This window comes from Peromyscus eremicus, chromosome 3, assembly GCF_949786415.1.
Source record: "Peromyscus eremicus chromosome 3, PerEre_H2_v1, whole genome shotgun sequence".
Taxonomy (NCBI): domain Eukaryota; kingdom Metazoa; phylum Chordata; class Mammalia; order Rodentia; family Cricetidae; genus Peromyscus; species Peromyscus eremicus.
The window spans coordinates 52,832,981-52,860,133 of record NC_081418.1 but is presented as its reverse complement, the minus strand read 5'-3'; the positions used below and the strand labels follow the sequence as shown (position 1 = coordinate 52,860,133).

The window sequence follows — 27,153 nt, the reverse complement described above, 5'->3', positions numbered from 1 at the left end:
GTGCTTGCAAGAAGACATGGGGGCAAAAAGGCCTTGGATCCAACTCCAGAAACTTCTCAGCTGGTGGGTCAGAGAACAAGACTGGGATCAGCACTTGGATCAGCTTCACATGCTACAACAGAAGAGGTAGGGTTCCTGAGGGTACTCAACCACCATAGATTCTTGAGTCCTTTGGTGCACAGCCTGTTCCCCTGAGAAAGCACTCAAACTCAGTGTCAGACCCTTGCCTATTATTTACCCCTTCCAGGCTAGCTGGCATAATACTCCAGCTAGCCCATGGTAGTGGCAATAGAAAATATGGCATTATATATATATATATATATATATATATATATATATATATATATATATATATATATATATATATATAGAGAGAGAGAGAGAGAGAGAGAGAGATCTTGAATATGGATGCAAAAGCTGAAGAAGACAGAAGGATTGGTGGGGAAGCCAAGCAAGAGAAGGTTGCTAGGAGTAGGTTTTGAGGGGAAGAGATCAAATCTTACAGGTTTTGAAGTAGCCTTTGTTTAGAGGAATTGATGACAGAATGATGAAGGAGTTGTCATCAGGAAGAATGAAAGCTGATTGTCTGGGAGAGGGGGAGGAGGGGTTTATTTGTGTCATGCCTGGAGGTGACCAGCCGAGCAAGGCAGCTCAGGTGAGATTGGTGTGCTGAGTTCAATTCTACCTTTTAATGTGTCAGGCTTGCCAGAGATCAGGGAGATAACTGAAGGCCCTTAGTCCAGGGTTGCTGATCCATCTCCAGATAGATCATTCCAGGAATAAGCTCCAAGGTCCAGAAGTAGGAAAAGCTGTCCAGCAAGGGACTAGAGATCCTCCCTCAGGTGAGCTTCTGCATCGGTATTTGTGGGATTTGCTTCCCCTTAAGAGCTGGCTAGAACTCGGAATGAGCTGACAAAGAATGCCTGCCAGCGCTTCAGAAGAGCCTCATGCTTGGCTCAGTGTCCAGTTTGCCCAGTCTTGAAAGTTTTGATGATCGTGAACATGGAGTCTTGCATTTATCTTTCTTACCGAGTCCTTCCACGGGTACTCTGCTTATGTACAGAGCTCCTCGCTAGGTTGTGCAATGGGAACTTTGGCTTCTCTGTTCCTTGAACTAGAGTGAGACTAGGGAAGTCTTTGAGTTCATTTGACTTCTGGACCTTTCCTCAGCAAAGGTGCAGTGGGATCAAGGGTTAGGATGGACAGAGCTTTATACCACAGCCTTGAGACAAAGGGTAAACTCAGGAATCCACCTAGACACTCTGGGCTGGTCAAGGCCACAAGGCTCAACTGGGACCAAGAACTTAGGTGAGCTAGGGTAGGGTCTGACCTCTGGCTCTGTAAGTCTCTCCTTAAAGAGCATTATGCAGGATAAAACGATTCTTTACTGTGAAGTTCCTTTTCCCTGGAGACGCCAGAAAAGAAGAATCAGGGACTGAGAGAAATCAAAGAGAAATAGCCAGCAGTCTGTCTCCTCTGATTTCCCTACGACCCCCCGAATTGCCCGACCCATGTTTTCCTCTAGAGCCTAAAATATGTTGTCTAGGAAGATTGGGATTGGCCGGCTTTATCTCCTATTCCATGTATATCCAGGCAAAGTCAAAAGCAAAGACTAGCCTAGGGGCATTTGTGGGACCATCTCAAGCAGCTGAGAATCGCACTGCTCATTCCTCTTTAGGTGAAAACAAAATATCCAGAGTCTTAGGTCTAAGGTTTAAGTACAGGAGGAAGGCATGGCCTATGGGCACCCCCAACACTCTACTCCCAGCTGAGAAGTGCATTTAAATAACCCAAAGTAGTGGTGAGAACATGAGTGGGGACCGACGCAGGAATCCAGAGCTCAGCTTTCAACAGCCATTAAATCTAGGTGACGGATTTCCCAGGATTTGCAAGGTCTAAGGCTAGTCCAAGTCCTTCAGTGTCTGGTCACCAAACTCCCCTTGGCTACGGAGAGTAGGTCTAGCTGGCCCAGGAACCTGGGGGACTGACATAAATGTAAATGTCCCCTTGTCTGCCTTTCAGGCTCCTGACATACTTATGTGGCTTAGATGAAGTCCACGAGGCCTGCCTGGGGTCCTTTTTTAATTTTCTACAAGGATACTTTGAAATCCACTGCAGGCTCCAGACTCTCCTTCCTCAGGAACTATCTCTTACGTTTTACTTCTAATTAATTTATTAATTATTTTTATTTAGTATGTTTTTCATTAAAATGTAATCACTTCACTCTTTCTTCTCCCTCTCCTCCCTCCAGCCTTTCTCAAGCCCACCCTCCCCTCAAATTAATGGCCCCTTTTTCTTTGTTTGTTATTGTTTTTACACACATACACACACACACACACACACACACATGCGCGCGCGCGCACACACACACGCACACGCACACGCACACATACACACACACACATAAGCACACATATTTGCAAAAATACGAATACAGCTTGCTGAGTACACTTTCATTGTTTGTGTGTAAATGATTTCAGGTTAACCAGGTTGTATTAAACAAATATTTGTGGAGCTTATCTCTGGGACAGGCTGCTTCTTCCTCTCAGCAGTCATTAATTGCCCATAGTTCTTTGTCTAGGGATAAGGCTCTGATATTTTTCTCTACTCCAAGTTAACGTGTCTATTGATACTGCAACTGTTGAGGTCTTTTTAGACAGCCATTTGTCAGAGACACAGTCTCACAGCAGACTTTCTGGTCCTCTGGTTCTTACAATCTGTTGTCTTCTCTTCTGCTATGGTTCTGAGCAGGAGTTGTGTTGAAGATGTATTCACTGGGCTTGTATCCCCATGTTCTGCTGACCTGTGCATCGTGTCCAGTTGTGGTTTTCTGTGACAGTCTCTATTTGTTGTAAGAAAAGTCTTCTTTAACAAGAGTTGACAGCTATACTTACCTATGGGTATAAGGATAAGTATTAGAAAGTTGTTAAGAATTATGCTGGTCTAGCAAAATGGTGATAGTAGGTTCTCTTCTAAGATCCATGATCTCATGAGCCCTATGTAGTTGCCTATGTTTCTAGTACCAGACATGACTTCCTTCCTGTTCATTGGAACTTAAGTCTAATTAGACAGTTGTTGGTTACTGAAAGATAGGCAGGTCACAATTACTCCTTTAGGGATATCTTGCCATGCTGGTCAATGTTGCTGTTCATAGATGTCACAGCTGGATAGGACTGTTGACTGCTTTTGCCCCCTGGCAGCTTGCATGATACCTTCTGGTACTAGGGAAGATTAGACCATAGCAGGAGGCTTTCAGGTTAAACCCAGCTTGAATAATCTGAGAGCTGTGTCCTAAGTCCAACGTCTTCAACAACATGAAGAACTGTCCTGTTTATTTATCAACTTCAGCTAAGATGTAGGCCACATACAAGCCTTCACTTTCTGGGAGGAATTGAAGTTAGAGGAACCACAACGAAAGTCAGAGTAGCCTGGAAATAAGCTCTTACTCTAGTGTCCTCTCATCCCTGGAGTCCAACAAAGAACTCGAGAGTGACAAAGTTGATTTCTGTGCACTGTGAGAGTTGTGACCATATTAGGGAATGGCTCTGCCTCCTCTGATCATGGCTTCTCTGTGATGGTCCCTAATGGACTTCTACTTATCTTCCTCCAGTATTAGGGAGTCTCCACTACTCAGAGCAGCCAAGGAAAATGATCTGTGTACGCTTAAGAAACTTCAGCTTGACCAGAACTGTGACTTTCGACAAAGAGGTAAGTAAGATCATGAGTGGAGGGATAGAGGTGGCTTTGGAAAGGGCTGCCTGGAGAGGCTGCTGAGGTGCTTCTGGGGTCAAGAGCCTCTTTCCTGAGAGAGATTGGCAAGTGTTTGGTATTCTTGCCTTGTTTCATTCCAGGAGCCCTCGGGGAGACAGCGCTTCATGTAGCAGCCCTCTATGACAACCTGGATGCTGCTGTAATGCTGATGGAGGCTGCCCCATACCTGGTCACAGAGTCCACATTGTGTGAGCCATTTGTAGGTGAGGAGGCTTCACAATAATTCAAAGCTGAAACAGATGTAGGTGGGTGGTCTACCATTTCTAAAATGTACCTGTGCAGGATGGGCTCAGGGAGGTTCCTCATGAGTTGGGATAAATACAAGATCCTAGATCTTTGCTTTTAGCCTCCATGGCTCCCTTTTAGTCTTTTCATCTTTCTCTTTAGTTTTCTTAGAATCCCTCAGGCCATTAACCCCATAGTTCATAGTTCTCTCTTTCTCTCTCTCTCTCTCTCTCTCTCTCTCTCTCTCTCTCTCTCTCTCTCTCTCTCTCTCTCTCTCCTCCCCCCATTCTCCCTGCAACACTAGACTGATTATATGTATAGCAACCCCTCAATAAATGAAGGATAGAGACACTGATCTAGGAGGCTGAGGGATTAACTGTCCTTGGTCCCTGACTACTCTGTAGTCTACAACAGAAGTTTGTGTGACAAGCTCTCAGGGAACTTCTGCAAAAGGTTCTGGTGTGTTGTGCCCTAGACAGAACTGTGACTCACAGCTCTCTCTGGGCCAGGTCAGACTGCACTACACATCGCAGTCATGAACCAGAATGTGAACCTGGTCCGAGCCCTGCTTGCCAGAGGGGCCAGTGTCTCCGCCAGAGCTATAGGCTCCGCCTTCCACCGCAGTCCCCACAACCTCATCTACTATGGTGAGTTCCAGGGCCAGGCTCAGAGAAAGGGCAGGTGGAGAGCTGGGCTGGGCAAAAGGAGGGGAGGCTAAAGAAGAGCCTTTCCTTGGTTCCATCTTTTGAGAAGGTGGGAGGGGGCAGTCCTTCTAGAGGCCAATTCCCTCCACAACACTTTGCGGCATTTTTGCCTTGGGTTCCGCTGGGCAAGTGATCCCAAGCCACAAGCTGAGATAGGGGAGGAGGAGGCAGTTGTAGGCTTGGAGGCCAACTATCCCTCTCCTCTTCTGATCATGCTGTCTCCTGTCACATATCTCTTTGTGTCCACAGGAGAGCACCCTTTGTCCTTTGCTGCCTGTGTGGGCAGCGAGGAGATTGTTAGGCTGCTCATTGAACATGGAGCTGACATCCGGGCCCAGGACTCCCTGGGTAAGAGTGGGGATGAGAGAAAGTACTGGATGCTGTGTGTGTGTGTGTGTGTGTGTGTGTGTGTGTGTGTGTGTGTGAGAGAGAGAGAGAGAGAGAGAGAGAGAGAGAGAGAGAGAGAGAGAGAGAGAGAGAAACACTGGGATGGGGAGTGAGTCATCAGGGAACCTGATGGCAACCTCTGTCTTCCCCAGGAAACACAGTACTGCACATACTCATCTTGCAGCCCAACAAAACCTTTGCCTGCCAGATGTACAACCTGTTACTGTCCTATGATGGGGGAGACCACCTGAAGTCCCTGGAACTTGTGCCCAACAACCAGGGACTCACCCCCTTCAAGCTGGCTGGGGTGGAAGGCAACACTGTGGTGAGACCCATGTTCCAAGGTGTCTTTAATGACCTTTCCCTTCCTACCCCATCACTAGCATGGGTAACTGACATGGCCCATAGGTGTTCTCTAGACCATCTGCTAAGACACTCACTACTTAAATCTTTGCTTGCTCCACCAGATGTTTCAACACCTGATGCAGAAACGGAAGCATATCCAGTGGTCCTGTGGGCCACTAACATCTTCCCTCTATGACATCACAGAGATTGATTCCTGGGGCGAGGAGTTGTCCTTCCTGGAGCTTGTGGTTTCCTCCAAGAAGAAAGAGGTATAGATGTCATACAGGTCCAGAACCTTCATGTGAGAAGCACATGTTGAGGAATTGCTTGCTTTTCTATCTGCTGAGACACTCTGATCCCAAGATACTTCACACTTTGCAATAGATAGAGAACTGTCTGTAGGAGAAAATAGTTTCCATAGGTACAAATATCATCCAACATTCATCTTCTGAGACCACTTTCCCCCTGCTGGGCTCTACTCTCTCTGATTATTTATATTATTTTAACCTTTTGGATGAAGAATTTTCTAACTTGGAATCACTTCCCTTCCTTCCTCCCCCCCCCTCCCTCCCTTCCTCCTCCCTCCCTTCCATCCAGCAATTAGGGTATTAAGTACCTGCTTTGTCCCAGACAATACACAAGGAAGCAGGAAGCAAAGGGACAGAGAGAGGCAAAAATATGTATTTTTTCAGCCAGTTTCTTCAGTTTTGGTTTGATGTTCTCATAAATTGCAGTAGAGTTTGGTTTGTTCCATGATGGGGGTACACACTGTGCACAAGGGCCACAAAATGGAAGTGGGAGCCATTCAGCGTGTATGTGATGAGACACATCTAAGGCAAAATGCAAAGGAGAGGAGACAATGGACAAGACGATGAGGCAGCTGAAAAACTGGGAAGAGGCAGATTCAAAATAAAGCAGGAGGGATGAGCCATAGGCAGGAATTTTTTTTACCTTTGAGGGTGGAGAGAGGAAGAGTTTCCAGACATGCTTGACAACCCAGAGCAGGAAGTTGAAGGAGCAGAGGAAGTGTACCGTCCCCCTTGAGGCCTCTAGGGGAAGTCATGTGTCACTGGGAAGAAGAAAACAAATGAGAAGCCCCAGACAAACAACAACAAAATCCTGAGTTTTGCATCAAATTTTCCTGAGATGGAACAATGCAAAGACAATTGAGACATAGTGGACTGAACAGACTGAAAGGAAGGGTCTAGAGTGGAGAAAAGGCCTCTGTCTTCAGGAGCCTATAGATACCGGTAAAACTGAGTTTCTGTTGACTATCTGCTCTGTGACAATTTCCTAAGAAACCTTATAGAGCCACAAATCACAAAAGAGTATTATAACTAATGAGCAGAAGAAAAAATGAACAGCCACTTTGTGTGGTTCTGGAACAATCCTGGAAAGACCTAAAGTTTGAGCAGGTTTTCTTAGGACTACAAACCCTCACTGACTATGAAGATCCTTCGACCCCCCACTTTGATATCAGATATTAATCACCTCCTGCATTCTCTTATGGGTTTCACACAGCCTGGACCAGCTTCTCCTATGGTTTCACACAGTCTGGACCAGCTTCTCCTATGGGTTTCACACAGCCTGGACCAGCTGCTTTTCCTTAACACCCCCTGTCTTGCTCCTGCTTATATTTCTTGCAGTTGTCACTCTTAGTTTTATCTGAAGAACAAGATTTTTCTGTTTTATGGCAGAAATCGATTCTCTGGTTGGGGGCTCCTTCAACTTCCTGCCCAGATTGTTGAGCATATCTGGAAACTGTCTTTCTTCCTACCTCCACCCTCAAGGAAATTGGTTTGTTTTTCTGCCGAAGCCTTTCTGCTTTACTTGGCATTTGCCTCTTCCTGGTTTTTCAGATGCTTCATCCCACCCATGATCTTCTCTCGTTTGCACCTTGCTGTTTGCTTCTCTCCGAGCACCATCCCATCTGGCTTTACCTATTGCCACATCCTACCGACGTCTTCTGCTTTTTGCCAGTCTAACCATGCTTCTAATGCAAATTGGACTAATGCTTGGAATTCCCAATTGCTTTCTATTACATTTAGAAAACAAATCAAACTCCCTACTGTGATGTATGCAGTGCATCTGCACAGTGATCTTTGTTATTGTTTATCTCTCCCAAGCAATTTCTATCCACTAATCTCAACAGATGCTCTCCTAGTCCCAAGCACATCTTACCCACAAAGGGGCAGTGGCTTCTCAGACCTTCTTTTCCTAGTGACTGCTGCTGTTTGTGGGATGGTCTTGCCTAACTGTCCCTTCAGTCACCTGGCTACTAATCATCTATTATAGCCTCACTGTTGCTGTACGCATTGTGTTCACTGCTGTAAATACTTTCTCCACAGCACTAGTGCAAAACCTAGCATACAATGGAAATTGCTAGTTGCCTGTCAAAGAGACAAGTGACTGGCTGATGCCCTGTCATCTGGAAGGCCGTTCAACACTCAACGCTGCTCACCGTGTTGTTCATTCTGCCCTGTACTCTTTCTGACAGGCTCGCCACATTCTAGAACAGACCCCAGTGAAAGAGCTGGTGAGCCTGAAGTGGAAGAAGTATGGGCAGCCTTACTTCTGCCTCCTGGGCGCTCTGTACATCTTTTACATGATCTGCTTCACCACATGCTGTGTTTACCGCCCGCTCAAGTTCCGTGACACCAACCGAACACATTCTCGAGATAACACCATCATGGAACAGAAAACACTACAGGTAATTCTTCTACAGCAGGATGACAGGGAATGGTGGCATGGGGTGATGGTGTTAGAGAGCATATGTATGCTTTCCAAAAAAAGACACTGTCCACGGGCCCAGGAAGTTGCCAGCACCTTGTCACTAATGTCAGAATTAGACAGGAAGATAGGGGCCACAGATGGAGCCTCATCAGTAAAAGTGTTTGTCCAAGGAGCCACAAATTTTCGCACAAAAAAACTTTTCTAATAAGTGTTTGGTGTTACCAACTTTACACATTTGTGCAATTCCATGTAATTTACCAAGGAGTTCCACTTCATAGTGGGTTGTCTAGATCTCTGTTGGAGACTCTGTAGAAAGATACTCAGAAGGGACAGCAGTTGAGTACAAATCACCTATACAGCACTTGCCATTCTATGGTGTCATGAAGAGGTCTGAGGAGGTAAAGATAGAAAAAACAAAGGTGTGGAATAGATTAAAAATGATGCCAAATAGAGAAAACTCTCCTTTTGTTGTAACAAAATGCATAGATTCTGATGAGTAGCTTTGGACAGATGTGGCCAACCAGTAGAATACCATTTGGGGGGTTTATTTATGAAACCCTGAAATTTTTGTTCTGGTATCTTAAAACAGTCTGCAAAAGGATAAAGAGATAGGACAAAAGGAAAAAGAAAAGAAAGAACTGTGCAAGCTGAGTAAGAGCTGGATGCTGGAGATTATGGTCTACACCAGTGATTCTTGGTCGAATGACGCTTTCACAGGGGTCACATATCAGATATCTTGAATATCAAATATCTACATTACAATTCATAACAGTAGCAAAATTACAGTTACTAAGTAGCAACAAAATAATTTTATGATTGGGGAGTCACCACAATATGAGGAACTGTATTAAAGGGTCACAGCATTAGGAAAGTTGAGGACCACTGGTCTGTACAGAGACCATAGGAAGAGTTTAGCCCAGGTAAGAAAAGGAGTGATTTTGTCCCAAAGAGTAGATAAATTTCATGTAATCAAGGAGCAAAACATTGAATTTGTTGGGTTAGATAAAAGTAATACACAAACAGGGACAAGAACCCCAAACCAGGTGAAGACACTCTACCTTTCTTATTTCTATTTTTTTTATATTTTCTCTCTTTTTCTATATCATCAACTTATCTCTTTTTTATATATATATACACAATACACACATATGTATAGACACACACACACACACACACATATAGACACATTTGTGTTTGTATATATACAGAGCATATGATATATAAAATAAATGAGTTACATTTATGGTCTTACTATATATATGTACTACGTATCATATATACGATACATGTATAATTAACTTGATTTTAATATGCTGTATTATTCAACTGTAAAACTCATTCTGAGAGAGAAGAGAGGAGAGGAGAGAAAGAGTGATAGACCGGGAAGAGATCGGAGAGAGAGGGAGAGGGAGGAAGAGTGGACAACGCAGGAAGAGTGGAGGAGGGAGGAGAGAGATTATTTTATCACAAAGCACAAAGTAAATGATGATACTGCCAGAATATCAGAGCTATATACAGGTTCTCAGAGGAAATTTTTTTCCCTTGCCTCCATCTGGGCGTGAAAGTTCTGACGAAATAGAAGCAAAGAGACATTTAGGAAAAGAGAGCGACACTAATGGTCATTAGGAGGTTGAAGGAAGTGACTAGTAATGGGGAAAATATAACCATGAACAAACAGAGTAGATAGACTTTCCCATTATCTCTGCCCCTGTGTCCTCCCATGTATTCTTCCTCAACCTTTGTCTCACACTAATACAGAGATTACACACTGGCGATACACATGAGGTTCCGCCCTACCTACACTTCGGTGATGCTGAGTAATAAGTACGACTAAGTCTCACATGTCTTTCTCATTGGGGCAGGATGAATTATGCATAAACACATTTCTTTGACTCAGGTAGTCTAAATTATGTTTGAACGATCTCTTTCCTTTGCCTCCGGACTGAAAATAGCACAATTATAGCTAAGTGCCGCAGCCATCCTTCTTTCGTTTCCCTTGTTCCTTCTTTCTTCCTTCTTAACATCTTTACTCTTTTCCTTTTTGCTTAAGTCAGTCATTCTGGACAAAATGGAAGACTTATTAAATATTCTTTTCTTGGCAATGGGGCAAGGAGTAAGAAGGTCAAGGATACAAAATAAGGGATTTAGATAGCAATTGTACATCAGTGAATGGTGCCTACTCTTTGCTGTTAATCTTTAAGTCTTGGCGCAGAGTTTCTAGAATGTTCTGTTTCTAAGTCAATTTGAATAACGTGAGAATTTATCACCATAATTAGGAATATTCTGCTTTCACATTGCACCAAATTCCTTGAACAATATGAAATTCTCTTTTTTCTACTTATGTATTACTTGAAAGCCTCAGAAATACAAAAGTATAAAAATATGCTGTCTAGACTTGAATTCAATTGTTGATCAATTAGTTACCTCAGGGAGCTTTTGCTCAAATACATGAATACTTAATAGTCAATGACACTAATAGTGCTGGGAACACAGGGCTCTCAGTCACCCTGAGACTACCTTTATGGATCTTTTAGGGTCTATGGAAACCACTGGGATTCAGGACCTTAATGAAACAGTCTAGCCTCATGTGTGGGATTTTACATGGAGCTAATTTAGTTCCACTAAGATTTGGGGGTGTCAGAATGACCATGTGCTTTATTGTTTAGCCACAGAGTTCAAATAATTGAGAAGTTCAAGGTTTGGCAGCTTGGCTTCTTGGATTTTAATACTAACTGAAGTTAAATAGTTGGGTGACCACTAGTCAATCTTGTCACTTTCTAGATCTGTGTATTGTAAACAAGATTATGTGTGACAGGCTTCAGAAGCTAGTAAAAAAACAAGTCCTTGTGCTACAAGCCAGACCTACAATTTCAGAACTTATGAAGTAGAGGCCTGGCCTTGGTCTTTTAAAGAAACTCAAGTGACTAATATTCAGGTAGAATTGAGAACTATCAGATTCCAACCTGGAAGTTTGTTTTTAACTTCCCAGTCACAGGGTCACTTTGGTCTTTAGTGTACTATTCGTCATGAGAGTATTGACTAACACCCATCATTACATCTGGGCATGGTTACAGTTATTTTCGCATGCCCATTTCCTAGCACTCAAGTGGCTTGCTTGATTTTATATGCAGAGTACCACTCTAGCCAGGACTATATAGCAAGATTATCTATCACCCATCTATCCATCTATCTGCCTATCTGCCCATCTACCTGCCTATCTATCTATCTATCTATCTATTTATCTATCTATCTATCTATCTATCTATCTATCTATCTATCATCTGTCTGTCTATCTATCATCTATCTGTCTGTCTGCCTGTCTATCTGTCTGCTTATCTATCTATCTATCTATCTATCTATCTATCTATCTATCTGTCTACCTATCCCTTCTGACTCTTAGAAAAGATTTTGTCAAGTTCTTCTTTGCTGTTGTTTCCTTTTCTTAGAACTATTTAAATACTTCATTCATGAAATAAATAATGCTAAACACTAGCATGGGTACTAGAAATTCAACAACCATGGTCTGAGAAAAACACAATATTGACAGTATTCTTGCTTAAGAATTTATAGACTGATGTACATTAACCAAACTGGCATATAAATATGTTTGATTAAAAGTTTCTCATCACTAAATTTTTACCCAAAGTAAAAAAAAATAAGGACACATTGTTAAGATAGCACATAGCAGGAGCCTGGTTCCTTTGTGGGACAGAAAAGGATTATAAAGAATCCTGTGCCCTGAGCTTAGGTCAAAATGAAAAGAGAATTTTGGGCAAGGAGAACACATATACACAGAGCCTAAGGCAGGGAAAGTCTTTTCAATGTCTGGGAAATAAGACTGATTAAAATACAGAGAACTGAGCAAGATGCTATAGACGAAGCTGTGAAGGCAGATCTTCCCCAATTTTACAGGGTGTTTCAGGACATATTTGGGGTTAATCTTCATCTTCGAATGTGCAGGATGCTTGGAATTTTAAATATGAAAATAACTCTGCCAGAGTGCCCTGCTTCTCTCTACACAGGCTAGGTATACCTCAAACTCTTGGCAGTCCTCCTGTCTCAGACTTCTGAGTGCTACAATTATAGCCTTTTCCTACCCCTGCTGGATGTAATGATGAGCATTAATAAAAATCCTCATGCCAAACAGTATACTAGGATACAAAAAAGACTAGAAATGACTAAGAAACTATGGAGATACCAATCAGGTGCCTATTATAGTTTACCAAGCAAGAGAAAATGGTGAATTGGCATAGTGATTTCATAGGGAGGTGGTAAGGAAGAGCTGGCATCAGATTTAATGAAGGTAAAATCATCATTTCTTTGTGATGAATGTGGAGAATGAGGGGGGAGGACAATTTTAGGAATTATACATGGTTTCCTATCTATTTTAAATCATTGATTTGGCATAGTCAATGTGATGATTCCATATGCCCTTCTCTATCTTAAGCTCCAGACAACCCTAGACACATAGCCCTTTGAAAAGCCATCTGATCTCCAATTCTGTACAATCCCTTGTTCAAGGCTTCTAATCAGCTCCCTGGGGAACAAGCATCCCAATTAAAGCCAAGGAAGGAAAGAACAGAAACAGGGATCCTGGGAGATAAAAATAACTTCTATCAAGTGCTTCGATGTGTACCCTGAACACACTTGTCAAGCTTTGGAGACCCTGTTAAGCTCACCTGAAGTTTCTGGCAGTAAAGTTGGGATAGAATCATGATGTTACATTTTTCATAAGCTACCGGGTATGGATGATGTGACTTTGGAGATCACTTTTTATACAGCAAAGCATTTTATCATTTAATGTTCCTCTCACTCATAAATAAAATGAGCACCATTGAAACAGTGGTGGCTACAAATCCAAAAGATACTAAGCACTTTGACAGAGACATTTGGTTGGCAAAGGCAGTGTAGGTGTTAGTAGGCTTCAGTTGTCCATCATCTTAGATCTGTGAATTATAACTGCAGAAATAGGCAATTTCTGTCTCCAGAGTCATATGCTATATCGTAGCCTTTTTTCATTGTAGATGCATCACATGAGAAATCCGTGTCTCTAGGCTTTGAACTAGCCCAGGTCCACCACCCTCACCTTTTATATAGAAATACTTGTAAAGGTGAGCACATCCTATCAGATATGGAATATCTCCCGCTCCCAGCTTCTGAGGTACTCCCTGTTCTCCACTTTTCATAAGCATCACTATGATTTATGTAATTAGCTAGCCTATTAGATATAGAGTAAATCATACTTCTTTGGGAATGGGTAATTGTTCTTAAACCAACACAGAAATCAGTTTTATTCAGTGTTCCCAGAACACTTGGAAGATGAGGGAGTTATTGGTCTCAAAGCCCTCTCTGGAGGTGCTCAGGTACACTACAGGATTTTGTGAAAATGTGTGGAATGCAGGGCAAGAAGACTATGTGTTGGGTGGAATTTTTTGTGTTACGTGGAGTCTTCATCATCCTGAGTGCCCTTATTCTCTGATCAAAATATTGAAATGGATCTTAATCTCCTGGGGCTAATTTCTGTAGTTCCTTAGACACACATACTGCTGTCTTACAGTTTAAATTTCTCAGTGAATTGCACTGTTCCACATAGTGAAATGCAGAGCTGAAGATGAAAGAAGTTGACCAGAGGTTCTGGGAAATGGACAAAGGGCAAAGGGAAAGGATGTTGGCCGGTACTCGCCGTGGTGAGCCAAGATTGTGAGTTCTGGGTCAGCCTGAGCTATATAGTGAAATCCTACATTAAATGACAAATCGAAGCATATCAGAACAAAGTAAAACAAATGTAGTGGAGGTAGGGGGCAAAACATTTACAAGAACAACTCACAAAGGAGTGGTCACTGTTACCTAATGACTTCTTGGAAGAGAAAGAAAATTTCCCAATCAACCTTCCTGAGAAAATACAGAGACTGGGTGATAAACTCTGAGTGGGTGACATTTCCTGGGAACAGGATCCTACTCTTCTAAGGCCAACAGCCCTTACTTCAGGATACAAACCATGGAAACCTATAGGCCTTCTTAAAGAAAAACAATGAGTTGAGTCGACATAAACTGTCCTGGGATCCTACTTGGCCTTTGTGTTGTGGTAAACACTTGCCATTAACACTTGACAGTCCTGTTTAAGAAGCTCTGCTCAATTTAGAAAATCAGAGAAATCCTCCATTAACTGCCAGTGGGGCCCTTTGTAGGTCTGATGTGGGAGGAGAAAATCAAAAGTGTGAACTGGGATTTTCAACCTGTTCCTGTGCTCTGGGACGATCATTACTGTTCACCTTTCTCCACACGGTGCATGTGAAGCCCTTCCAGCTCACTGGTGGCTCAAGCTCTGCTATGCCCTCTCCTGAGCATTTTATCCAGAAAAGTCAGCTCATTAGGATAGCTTGTCAATGGGGTGTGAGGGACAAGGGATCTGGTTACTGACAATTAAATCCCAGGTTATCACAGCTCCCATGCTGCTAACAATTCCTAAAATTCTAAGCCATGTGGAAATGCATTAAATTCTGGTTATTTGTGGGAAATACTTATTTTTAGAGGAGTGGAGTGCAGTGTCTTTTATGTTTCAGATGACCTTGAGCAAGGACTCTGGTAGTCTCAGAAGAACCCAGTCAGGTACCATCTTTTCAATTGGTCTGCTTCCAAGTAGATTTCTCTATCCCCACTTACTGATTTATTTCCCTCTTCAGCCTGCAGCTTCCAGGGAACGCTGTTTCTCTGCTGTTTCCACAGCCCCTCTTCCTTCTTGCCTTTCTTGCTAAATGAATACTCACAATGTTGTAAGCTGTGAATAAAAAATAGGAATAAGATGCTAATGTCCTCAGGGCGCTCTAAGAGATGTGGGGAACACAGACACTTCGGTGCCCTAGCTGAGGTCTATAATCAGAGCAGCACCAGGTGCCCACAGGGGACACATCTGAGCTCACTGCAGAAAGGCATTGAAGGAAACCCAGACGAATGTTGGCCTGACCTGAAACCTGAAGCACAAGGAAGGGTGAACTAGACAAATGTGGTGTCAGAGGTTTCTTAAGGGAAGAGTAAATCCTGTTTTAAGGCCTGGTTAACAGGACACCGTTGGCATGTCATTAGTCCACACACAGCATAAGAACACAAGACAGAGGATAGAGTAGTGATTTTGGTAAATCATGTTAGTCAACCTAGGCTTTACATTTGATTCTTCTCTCGCAATGGACACTTTTAATTAAAAGAACACATACACACGATTTTAAAAATCAAACAACAGTGCTGGGTGTGATGGCAACCGCACCTGGAATTCTAACATCCAGGAGGTAGAGGCAGAAAGACCACCGTGAATTTGAGACTAACCCAGTCTACACAATGTGTTCCAGGCCAGCCAAGGGCTACCATGATAAGACCTTGTCTCAGAAAACAAAATCAAAAATAACAAACAAAAAGAATCAAATCAAACAAAATAGCAGTTACATCCTGGCCCGCCACTCTTCCCCATTCATATCTCATTCCAGGGGGATCAACCAGGTTTTACCCTTTCTCAGAGGATCCCCTGCTTTTAAGTCTGTTTGTTAATCCTGTCCAGACACTATGTAGTGACTTTCTACTCTGGTAAGTATTTAGGTAACATTCTCTCATACCGTCTATGTTTTTAGCCTGAAAGCACTGGACAGCTAGGAAAGGCATGAAAGAAAAGTCATGTGATAATGTTCACATTTCCAAAAGAGTAGTCTCAAAGCTTGGAGGAGAGTGGAATACAGGGATGCAGGGTGAAGAAGATGATGGACAGCACTATGTTTGCCTGAAGGCATGAGGTCCTGTGAAATGAAAGAAAATGAGGCATCGAAAGAACAGGGAGGCTGAACAAACAGGAGTTGAGACTGAGTGACTGTGTAGCTTTAACAGTTTACCAAACACAACCTTGATCCCCAACCCTTTTTTTAAGAACCACAAATCTAAAGAACTATGAATTAGATGCTTAATTTAGGCAGAACATCTGGAGTACAATCCCTAAAGAATAAAATTCTGAAACATAAAAAAGCAAATTCATTATTTGTCTGAGTTTAATTCTAGGGAAGCATAGGATAGTTAGTTAAGAGTAATGATAATTAAGAGTAAAGAGATGTCTCATCACTTCCTGAGAAATCAGAGATGTATCATTAAAAACTAAGGTCTCTGCATTTTTAAAGCAATACCATTTTCTTAAGGCCATAAAAATAAACGTTCTAAATAAAAAGAATTTCGTCAGTATGAAACTCTTCAATCAAAGGCCAATGCTTTAAGTGCCTAAAACAATTATTATTATGACACATTTCACACACATACAGAAAGAGAGAGAGAGAGAGACAGAGACAGAGACAGAGACAGAGAGAATAGAGTTTTTTGGAAGACAACAAAACCCCTTTGTTTACTGGTCTTGAAGAACAGGAAGAAGCAGACTCACAGAAGACCCTATACTCTGTAGCCTGGTTTAAGGGAGGGGACTCTGAGAGAAAGGGCAGCCACATCATGCCTGCAGCTTATAAGCAAAAGTTTGCAGTTTCTGGATGCCTATCTGACTGTGAATTTGTGCAGGGGAATGTCTCCGTGTAAAGGAATCTGCTGAATGGGAAAAGAAGGGCTGATGGAGTTGGGTGGGGAGCCCCAGCAAGGGAGATCGGTCACCTGTTTTGCCTACAAGTTTCTTGTTTTTCATTTAAAGTAAGTACATAGATGCTGTCATTGCTTCATTGGCCTCTAGGGGCGCCTGATCTTCATAGCTCTGTGCCATCTTCTGTCTTGAGCATAGTGCTCACAACCTCCTGCTCCCTTTCTTTCAAAACAAGGTCTCAGGTTGTCCGTGCTGGACTCAGATTTATTACATAGTCAAACAATGGGCTTGAGCTCCCAACTCTCCCGAATTTACCTCTCCGTTGCTGGGATTTGGCCTTGAACTCACAATCCTTCAGCCTCCACCTCTCAGTTGCTGGGATTACAAACTTTTACTGCCATTCTTGGTTGGGCATCTCTTCTTTTTTTTTTTTTTTTTTTTTCGAGACAGGGTTTCTCTGTATAGCTTTGCGCCTTTCCTGGAACTCACTTGGTAGCCCAGGCTGGCCTCGAACTCACAGAGATCCGCCTGGCTCTGCCTCCCGAGTGCTGGGATTAAAGGCGTGCGCCACCACCACCAGGCTTGGGCATCTCTTCTTAACGGAAACAAGCAAAAGTTGATGGCATTGCCTAGACCAGTGGTTCTCAAACTGTGGATCATGACCCCTTTGGGGGATCAAATGACCCTTTCACAGGGGCCACGTAAGACCATCCTGTATATCAGATATTTACATTACAATTCATAGCAGTAGCAAAATTACAATGAAAATAATTTTATAGTTGGAGGTCACCACAATATGAGGAATTATATTAAGGGTCACAGCATTAGGAAGGTTAAGAACCACTGGTCTAGACCCACTCACCAAGATACAAAATTTCAAAAGGAAATTTGACAAAATTTGTACAAGAACAGATTCACTTGTCTAATTTCTACATTTAAAGTTATTTCTAAAGTTAATGTGTTTACTGTTTATTTGTCCACTTACCCACTGTCTAAAAACGAATTGGCATGGTATGCTGTAAGAGATAGTTGCAATAGACGTAATCAATAGCAAAAGGACATATTCTGTGAACTGAATTTCAGTGGAGAAGAAAGTGAATTCATATAGTTGCAAGGGCTGAGGATAAAAAGCAAACAAACCAAGTTACCAGCAAACAAAGAACTCTGGGGCAGGCCCAACACTGCTTTAACTTGCTCAACTCAGATGTATAATTCCATGCTGAAATTGTCTGTACATGAATTTTCCCCCCGAAAAAAGCAGTCCAAAAACTTTCTTGCATTCATTCAAATGAGGTCATGGATTCTCAGTAGGTAAGGATCATTTATGAAGAATTCCATTATCAAGTCTGCATACTCTTGAAATAGGATGGCCTTCAACCCACCTTGACCCCAGGAATATCTTGACTTCTCAGGATAATCAGGCTCTTTCCAGAAAACCAAAATCCATATCTAGGCCCATTTCTACCCTACTCTGTATTACCAAATCAGTAAAACTACAATAAATATTTCTAGGGCTTTTTATGTTTTAAAGTACACTCCAAAGGCAACACCTACTGTGACCTTTACACTATCTACAGGAAATAAGCATTAGAGTTTTCCTCTTCCAGATGAGAAGCCTTATGATCAAATGTCTTCAGTGCTTCAAGGTCTCATTAGAGCTAGTAAGTTTTGGGCCCATAGTGGCCCCTGAATTCTGAGATATGCTTACAATATGTGAAAAGTGAGTGGAAGTCACATTGAGATTGGAGCAGTTGGATTCGTTCCATGGCAGAAACCACCATCACCATTTCCTAATCTCTCTTACCCATTTGGCATGCTTTGTTGTTTTGTTTGTTTTCTTCTGGCATTTCATTAGACAAGGTTTCACTATGTAGCCCAAGCTGGCCTTGCATTTGTGCTCTGTTTTTTTGTCTCAATCTCTGGATTGCAGGCATGTACCACCATGCCCAGTATTTTATTTGGTCATTTTGGTGCTTTGAAATGTTGTCTCAGTTGCTCAATACATATGGAAATTGTTACTCACAACATATATAAAGGAGGCAGCATTGCCACAGACTAGATCAAGTCATTAGCATATAACATTATAAGAAAACCTTGGACACGTAAACTCACGTCCTGGTCCCAGAATTAGCCAGAGTGGAAGTTACAGTGGGCTGACGTTGATAGTGATAAAAAGAGCTTTTCCTTCTCTTGGACACAACTTGACAGCTTTAGACAGTGGGCACCAAAGGTTACAACTCCTCACATTAAGAAATATTTCTTGTTCTGATTTCCTTTTGTAGGAAGCATATGTGACTTACCAGGATGATATCCGGCTAGTGGGGGAGCTGGTGACAGTCATTGGGGCTGTGGTTATTCTACTTCTAGAGGTGAGGAGCAGGGGAGTCTGGGATAAAGCAATCTACCTAGGTCCCCTATTGAATTGCAGTCTATATTTTCTTTTTGCTTTATCATCTTTTCCTAGATCCCAGACATCTTCAGAGTTGGTGCCTCTCGCTACTTTGGACAGACAGTTCTTGGGGGACCATTCCATGTCATCATGTGAGTGTCTTCTTCTTTCAGGCCCTGATTTCACTTACTAGAGTCTTACAGGTGTACAGTTCCTTTGCTGAGACCTGGATATGACCTGGATGTAACACTCCTGAGATTTCTGCCCAGTGGATTCGAATCTTTGGATTTATGTTTTATCTGTTAAGACTTAGCCTGAATGTGTGGGGTAATTCAAAATGGACTGAGCCTGGCTAGCTCAGTCGGTAGAGCATAAGACTCTTAATCTCAGGGTCGTGGGTTCGAACCCCATGTTGGGTGCCAAATGTAGATGTATTTCTAAATGGTTTTATTAAATAAGAAACACAGAACCAAATGCAGTGTTAAAAGTCCCAGAGGTCAGAGAGCAGTAGCCAAAGGCTGAGACCACCTTCTTACCACCCATTGCTGCTGGCGTCCTTCCCCTGAGAAAGAGACCTACTTCCTGTGTGTTTGTCTTTTATTGACTTTCTATTCTGCCTTCTCATTGGTTGTAAACCCAACCACATGACCTCCTCGTCACTGCCTGTCTATACAGACCTCCAGGTCTCTGTGGTTGGTATTGAGATTAAAGGCGTGTATCTCCAAGCTGGCTATGTCCTTGAACACACAGAATATGCCTGCCATGTGATCGGATTAAAAGTGTGTGCCACCACTGCCTGGCTTCTGCTATGGCTTGCTATTAGCTCTGACCCCTAGGCAACTTTATTTATTAACATACAAATAAAATCACATTTCAGCACAAATAAAATATCACCATAGGGGCTAGTCAAGTCACTATCATGTTACAGTAGATCCAGAGTATTCCCAGCTCGTACCTCACTTTTTGCTTTCTGCTCTCACTCCAGCATCACCTATGCCTCCCTTGTGCTGGTGACCATGGTGATGAGGCTTACCAGTGTGAATGGGGAGGCGGTGCCCATATCCATGGCCCTGGTGCTGGGCTGGTGTAGTGTCATGTACTTTGCCCGAGGATTCCAGATGCTGGGCCCCTTCACAATCATGATTCAGAAGGTCAGTGCTTTCCCAAACCTCCCTCTGATTAGGATACAGGACCTTCATAAGTGGGGAAAGCTGAAAAGAGAAATGCTGTTCAGAGCCAAGCTGGAGGCATCATGGGGACATTCAGATCTGTTAGCAACAGCTGCTCAGAGACAGTGGAGAAAGAGTCACCCCATCTTTCTTCCTCTTCTTTGTTTCCTGTAGATGATTTTTGGAGACCTACTACGCTTCTGCTGGCTGATGGCTATGGTCATCCTGGGATTTGCCTCAGGTAACAGCACTACTTCTAGACTGTTAGAGGCAGATCTTCAGTAAGATGACTCTTGTCTCAGTTCACACTTTCACTTGTTTTTTTTTGTTTTCATTTCCTATTGGAAATTGAGTCTAAAAATACACCTTTGTCCATAGAAAGGAACCATCCAGGTTGGCCTGGAAGGTAGACTCATGAGTTCTGAGCCATCAAGATTCATTTTTGCTAACTGTGCCACAAGCCCCTTAAAGGACTACTGGAGAAAGAGAGACATCGAACACTGAAGAGTTGTAGATACTTTAAATACTATCTTGGCAAATAGGGACAAGGCCATGTTGAACTCTGCTATGTTTATAGTTCAGAAGAAGAAATAGAAGGCATGCAATAGAACAGAAAGTGCCCTCTTTCTATATGTAGTCATTTAAAGTATGGAGAAAAGGGAAGGATTATAGAAAGGAGGTACATAATAAGAATTTGGAGAGCCCGAGACATGGCAGAGAATGCAGACAAAGAAGAGCTGTGGTGAGAGACCGAGAGAATGGAGACAAACAAGTGCAATGGGGAGTGCCAAGAAGCAGAGAAAGTCCAGCACAAGAAGGAGAAGCCAGCTGAGAGAATCGGGGGAGCACTGGCAGGCACAAAAGAGTTTGCACTCGTAGGAAGAAGGCCCAGGTCTGATTCATGAAAAACTTGCAATTCTAACTCAATCTTCTGTGTCTGTCACCCATTAGAGAAGAGGATGCACAAGAAAAATGATCTCTGAAGAACCCTGCCCCATCATTACAGAACCCTATCAGTATCTCTAGAAGTTTCTCTGTTCAATGAGGTTCCCTACAAAACGATAGAATATATATATATATTAGGATCTTAAGTGTGAAAGGATCAAACTTGCAGTCTGTATGGAATACTCTATCCTGTGAGGCCCGATGCAAGTTCTCTTCCTTCTCCCTACCCTAAATTTACTTGCCCATAAATTGCTTACCCATATACAGACTGCAATTAGCAGAACAGCAGTTATTTCCTGAAGATGTCCTACATCTCTGATCCCCTAAATGATCACCCTGCCCTTGTGATTTTACTTAAAGAAGCAAGTGTTTCATACAGACTCTTTTGTATGCTCTTGGGACTACCTTGTCACATATTTCAGTACCATACAGAAAGAAGCCATTTAAAGGGCCCTGTGCTGTTGTAAGGATCCAGAATAGCCTGCCATGTGGTAGGGTGCACACCAGTGAGACAGCTTTTCCATGATGGTCAAAGCTCGCCTAGAGTGACGGGTGGTTTTCTGGAAGTCTTGAAGATTAAAAAGTGCTCTTCTTTTAGCCTTATCATGTGCTCTGCTCTTCAAAGTCATAGGAGATTCAATACATTCTTTTAATGACTTACCTTTCAAATATTTGGTTTTCCAAAAGGTAATAATCTGTTAGGCAACTTATTGTGCATATGTGCACACATACAATTCTTTGTGATAAATGGCTGAGTGTTATCATTACCCAAAACAGTGAACTTAGTCAGGATTCTTAGGTTTAGCCAGTTCTAAGGTAACTGTATTGTAGATACACAGTCATATGTACTTGTGTATAAACTGATGGAGATATATAGATCAGAAACAGAACTAATGGTAACTAAGTCCATACTTATTGTGACAATTTCATTCCCCATCTGCATCTTCCTGGGCGGAGCAGCCTTCTGTATCATTTTCCAGACAGAGAACCCAGACAGTCTGGGGGAATTCTCCGACTACCCCACAGCACTGTTCAGCACCTTTGAGCTTTTCCTCACCAACATCGATGGCCCTGCCAACTACAGCGTGGATCTGCCCTTCATGTACAACCTCACCTATTCTGCTTTCGCCATCATTGCCACCCTGCTCATGCTCAACTTGTTCATTGCCATGATGGGGGACACTCACTGGCGAGTGGCCCAGGAGAGGGATGAGCTCTGGAGAGCACAGGTGAGTCCATTTGTGTTGCTCTTGCAAAGGGGCAGGAACCGAAGGGAAACATTACAGTAGGATGTGTTCATTGTGAACCACTCTTAGTGGAGTCCCAGGACAGCCCCACGAGGCTATTGTTTCAGTTATACAAACCTGAAGCATGTGTTGATGGAGTGGAGGGTCTAAGCAAGCAGTTGGGTAGTTATTATAGGTAAAATGTGGATCTGCAAGTCTGAATCCACAGAGAACAAGAATATTTTGTTTTTATATAATGCAGTTTATAAATTTAGAGCTTCTCTTCTGTTAGATTCTATAAATCCCTAAATCCCTATTATATCTTTTCTTTGTATCACAATAAGCTAATCAAATACTAGAGTTACGAGCTATGTTCCAAAGACTGATAAGTAATTGAGCTGCTTTTCAGCATAATTATGTATCTGTGTGAGAGTCATTCAGTATATTCTTTAGTCTAATTACGACCTTATTATTTTGTAGATTTGAGTAAGGTTTCAGAGAATAGGAGTTTTCCATATTGTGAAAAGTTTATTATCAGAAGCATCCATATTACAGTGAACTAAACCCTATGTTGCTGTAATTCTACTCTCCAACTTCAGACTTTTCCTCCTATGTATCAGAGAGCACATATCTTTCCACATGAGTACTATATAAATATTTGAATATAACCAATGTTTACTCTTCAGATAATTATATAGTGTGTATGTGGCAATACTCCTCAAAAGCCTGTTATATGCAGGGAAGTGTCTAGGAGCTGGGACACAAACACAGCCATCACAGACATAGGAGGTCCTCCAGCTGAAGTGCCAAGCTCTGGAAAAGACAGACACTAAGTAAATCACTTCATAGGAAGCTGAAAACTCATAGAAGCAAAATTGCTACAGAGAAGTACGTCATGCTAAGAAGAGATGCAAATGAGGAATTAAAGTAGAAAACGAGGAAATGTTTTTATCGAGGGAGAAATGTTTAAGAGAGACACTAAAGATGGGTAGGACTAGCTAGCTGAAGAGAATAGTGGAGAGGTACAAATCAGAGTCTATATAAATGAGGTTGCATGACCACAAAGAGAAATAAACCAAACCCAAACAGCTTTTTGTAAGGAGTTGGAGGTGGATGAACTGATCCTCATAACTGGGAAGTTTAAAACATCAAACTAGATTTGGATATCTGTCTAGAATCCAGTCTTTACCTTACACATCCCATCAGTTTCCCTGTTCTACCCATTCAGCCTGACTCTCTATTCTAAGATAAACCACCCCATGCTGACAGCTTCTAAGAAGCTGAAGGCACCTGAGGGAATAGGGGCAGGGTATACTTTTTTTCACAATTCTATAGGTCCCATTACAGTTGCACCCTCTGACTCTTCTGACATTGTCCAACAATGCAGGCTTTAAAAGAATGCCTTTGGGCTGGAGATGTAGCTGCATAGTACCTTGCTTGCCAAGTGTCTTAAGGTTTCTATTGCTGTGAAGAGTTGTGAAGGTTGTCATGACCATAGCAACTCTTATAAAGGAAAAACATTTCACTGGGGTGGCTTATGTTTTCAGAGGTTTATTCCTGTATCATCATGATGCAGCATGGTGGTGTGCGGGCAGACATGGTGCTAGGGAAGGAGCTGAGAGTCTTATATCTTAACCCACAGACAACAGGAAGTGATCTGAATGTTACACTAAGTGACGCTTGAGCAAAGAAAACCTAAAAGCCCACCCCCACCGCGACACACTTTTTCCAACAAGGCCACATCTGCTCAAACAAGGCCACATCTCTGAATAATGCCACTCCCTATAAGCTTATAGGGGATGATTACATTCAAACTATTATACCTAGTATGTCCAAGGCTAGGGGTTGAATTCTCTATATCTCAAAAAATAAGATTAAAAGCATGTTTGGCCCCAGACAATTCTAAGTTCCATGGGACTATAACAAAGTTTAGGTGAAAGGCTTATTTTTGAACTTAAGACAAGGTCAAGTGCTGGATAGTGGAGGCCGAAGTGGCAGTAAGAAGGTGAGGTCCCCTCTTCTCCAGTCTGTTAGGAAGAACCAACTAACTGTGCAGCCCCATCTGCTCTAACCAAGTGTCTGAAAGTGGTTAGATCGTAATCTAGAAAAAAAAAAAAATAGGCTCTGTGGCCAGAGCGAAAGGGTCAAGGGAGGCTAAATGAAGAATAACCATGAGGACTCATTTCAGAGGAAAGAGGGCTAGCTATCCAGGAGAAGAGAACAAAATGATTGGAAGGAAGGTGGGAGAGAACCTGGTACAATGAAGGGACCAAGAGAAGACAAGACAATGAGGGAGCGTAGAAAGACATGTCACAGAGAGCTGGCTATGTTAGGAATTGACAGCTCCTTCATCAATAATCTCCTGTCCCCAACCCATCTGGACTGCACACTCTACCCAAGTCCGTTTGATACTAGAATAGTTCCTGATGTGGTGGGAGCGGTAAAGTCCCAGAAGAGGCTTCTTCTTCTTCTTCTTCTTCTTATGGAAGAAACATTACTTACTGTCAATAACATGTGCAATGGAGTCAGTTTGTCAACCAGAGGTACAAGTGGCCACTCTAAGCTCACAATCAACCATCACCCTTGGATCTTTGTTACACGAATGAGCTAAATTCCTTAAAAGTAAGGTAAGAACACTTCTCATTTTGTTCTGTTAGTTCTTTGTGTTGCTGGCTTTAGAGAGGCATTCCGCTTCGTGCAATCATTTTATATTGCTTTGGTCACTCCACGTATTACGTATCCCTCCCAGTCTTGTGTCATGGGCACATTTGATAAGCTTGATGTCTGTTTCATCTAGCCAACTAATGAGGTCAGGACAAAGGACAGAACATGGGACATACTACTAGTAACTTCCTTGCCAAGTACACAGACATTAATCAAACATTTTCCTTCTTAAGATATGGATTTTTAATTTGTTAGGAAGTCCCTGAACTGGAGCTGCCTTGTTTCATTTCTGACATCATACAGATTCTATTTGATAATTTTATTTAAGTCAGTGCCATTGGTCTGAGCTTTCCTACTAGAGGTAGGAAGGAAATCACATTAGTTTTGAATGACTCACTTTCTGTGAATATGAATAATAATATAGAACTCATTGTTCTATTTAAAAATATCCTCTGTCCTGTTTTGATGAGATAAACAGGTTAGCATGGTTCTGGGACAAGCTTAGATGTGGATCAATGGTGGCTCTTACCACTGGCCTCCAGGGTCTTCCTTGAGCAGATTGGTTTTTGTTTCCTTTTTTGGTGGCCTTGGTGTCTCTCTGTCCTTTGTGGCTCTTTCTCAGATCTTTTGCTACCTCATCTCCTTCCAGGTTGTGGCCACCACAGTGATGCTGGAGAGGAAAATGCCTCGTTTCCTGTGGCCTCGATCCGGTATCTGTGGTTGCGAGTACGGCCTGGGGGACCGCTGGTTCTTACGGTGAGTGACAGTTTGTATGTGAAACCTGCAGGTGCAATCTCTGAGATGGCGAGCAACCAGGAAATGTCATGGAATTGCATTAGTCTGTTGTTGGGAGAGTGGGGGAGGTGAAGTGTCAGTGGGGGGTTAGAAAACAATAGCCAGCTGTGTTTACTACGGGGCAGTGGTGTGTGAAATGGTATGCGTACAGACATGTAAACGCTCAGGTGTAGATATGGGTTGTCCTTTTTTTTTTTTTTTTAACTTGTGTCTATTCATGTTACTTCCTTATCTTCACTTCCAATATACTTTGGCCTTGACTCTAGCTTCTTCCTTCATGGACAACCCTTATCCCCTGACCTGGTTCTCTTCATCCCTCACTGGTACGCCTTGAATTGGATACTGGAAACCTCATGACACGCAGATCTATTTTTCTCTCTCATGTTGCTACATACAGCACAGCCTGCATTCCATTACTCTCATAGTTGACTTCCTACTTCTCTCACCTCATTATCAGGTGAACTTTCACTCCATTCTCTTCTGGCCCCTCCATTCTAGATGCTCTTCTTGCTTTAGTTCTGGTCCCTCCTTCTATTTCCTAATATCCCATTTCCTCCGTGTTCACCTCTGCTTCTCTCTACGACCCACCTTCCTCAGCTATCATGAGTCCTTTCTGTTTCCTCCCAGGGTCGAGTACCACCATGACCAGAATCCTTACCGAGTACTTCGCTATGTGGAAGCCTTCAAATCTTCAGACAAAGAGGAGGTGCAAGAGCAGCTATCTGAGAAACAGCCTTCTGGGACTGAGACTGGCACTTTAGCTAGAGGCTCTGTGGTCCTCCAAACACCTCCTCTGTCTAGGACTACATCCCTAAGCAGCAGTAGCCACCGTGGCTGGGAAATTCTCCGTCGAAATACCCTGGGACATTTGAATCTTGGACTAGACCTTGGTGAGGGGGATGGAGAGGAGATCTACCATTTCTAAAGAGGATCCTGCTACTTTAGAACTAGCCCCAGGTGGGCCAAGATGTGGGAAGAGAGAGGGTTAGGGAGGAAGAGGGACAGAAAAAGGGAGAGACCTGGTTCTGCAAGAATCTGACTAATGGTTGTGAGTTGTGGGAAGGTATATATAAAATATTCTTTAAGGGGCAATATATCACCCTTTACATTTCAGCATTTGTAGAGATGGGCAGTGGTCATCTATTGTACATACCTTTTGGGTTCCTCTAAGGCTCATATCTTGAGAAACTGGCAACTGAGGACATGAAATGAGGACACTGACATCTTTGATTAACATCTGGACGAT

The 27,153-nt window shown here is 42.6% G+C and overlaps 1 protein-coding gene across 1 annotated transcript; it reads left to right on the top strand.

Annotated features, from left to right (window-relative positions):
- Positions 1–16: 16 nt before the first annotated feature.
- On the top strand, positions 17–27,153 carry Trpv5 (transient receptor potential cation channel subfamily V member 5). Its single transcript, XM_059257646.1, has 15 exons — positions 17–126; positions 3,611–3,708; positions 3,852–3,974; positions 4,506–4,643; positions 4,950–5,048; positions 5,240–5,412; positions 5,555–5,701; positions 7,930–8,142; positions 19,002–19,088; positions 19,184–19,260; positions 20,094–20,259; positions 20,452–20,518; positions 22,183–22,451; positions 25,762–25,868; positions 26,535–27,153. The coding sequence occupies exons 1-15, from the start codon at positions 17–19 to the stop codon at positions 26,830–26,832; spliced, it is 2,172 nt and encodes a 723-aa protein (XP_059113629.1). The 3' UTR covers positions 26,833–27,153.

Coding starts and splice junctions, on each gene's coding strand:
- Trpv5 (XM_059257646.1), top strand. CDS start 17: ATGGGGGCAAAAAGGCCTTGGATCCAACTCCAGAAACTTCTCAGCTGG. Junction 5,702..7,929: donor TTTCCTCCAAGAAGAAAGAG/GTATAGATGTCA, acceptor TCTTTCTGACAG/GCTCGCCACATTCTAGAACA. Junction 20,519..22,182: donor CATCCTGGGATTTGCCTCAG/GTAACAGCACTA, acceptor TGGGCGGAGCAG/CCTTCTGTATCATTTTCCAG.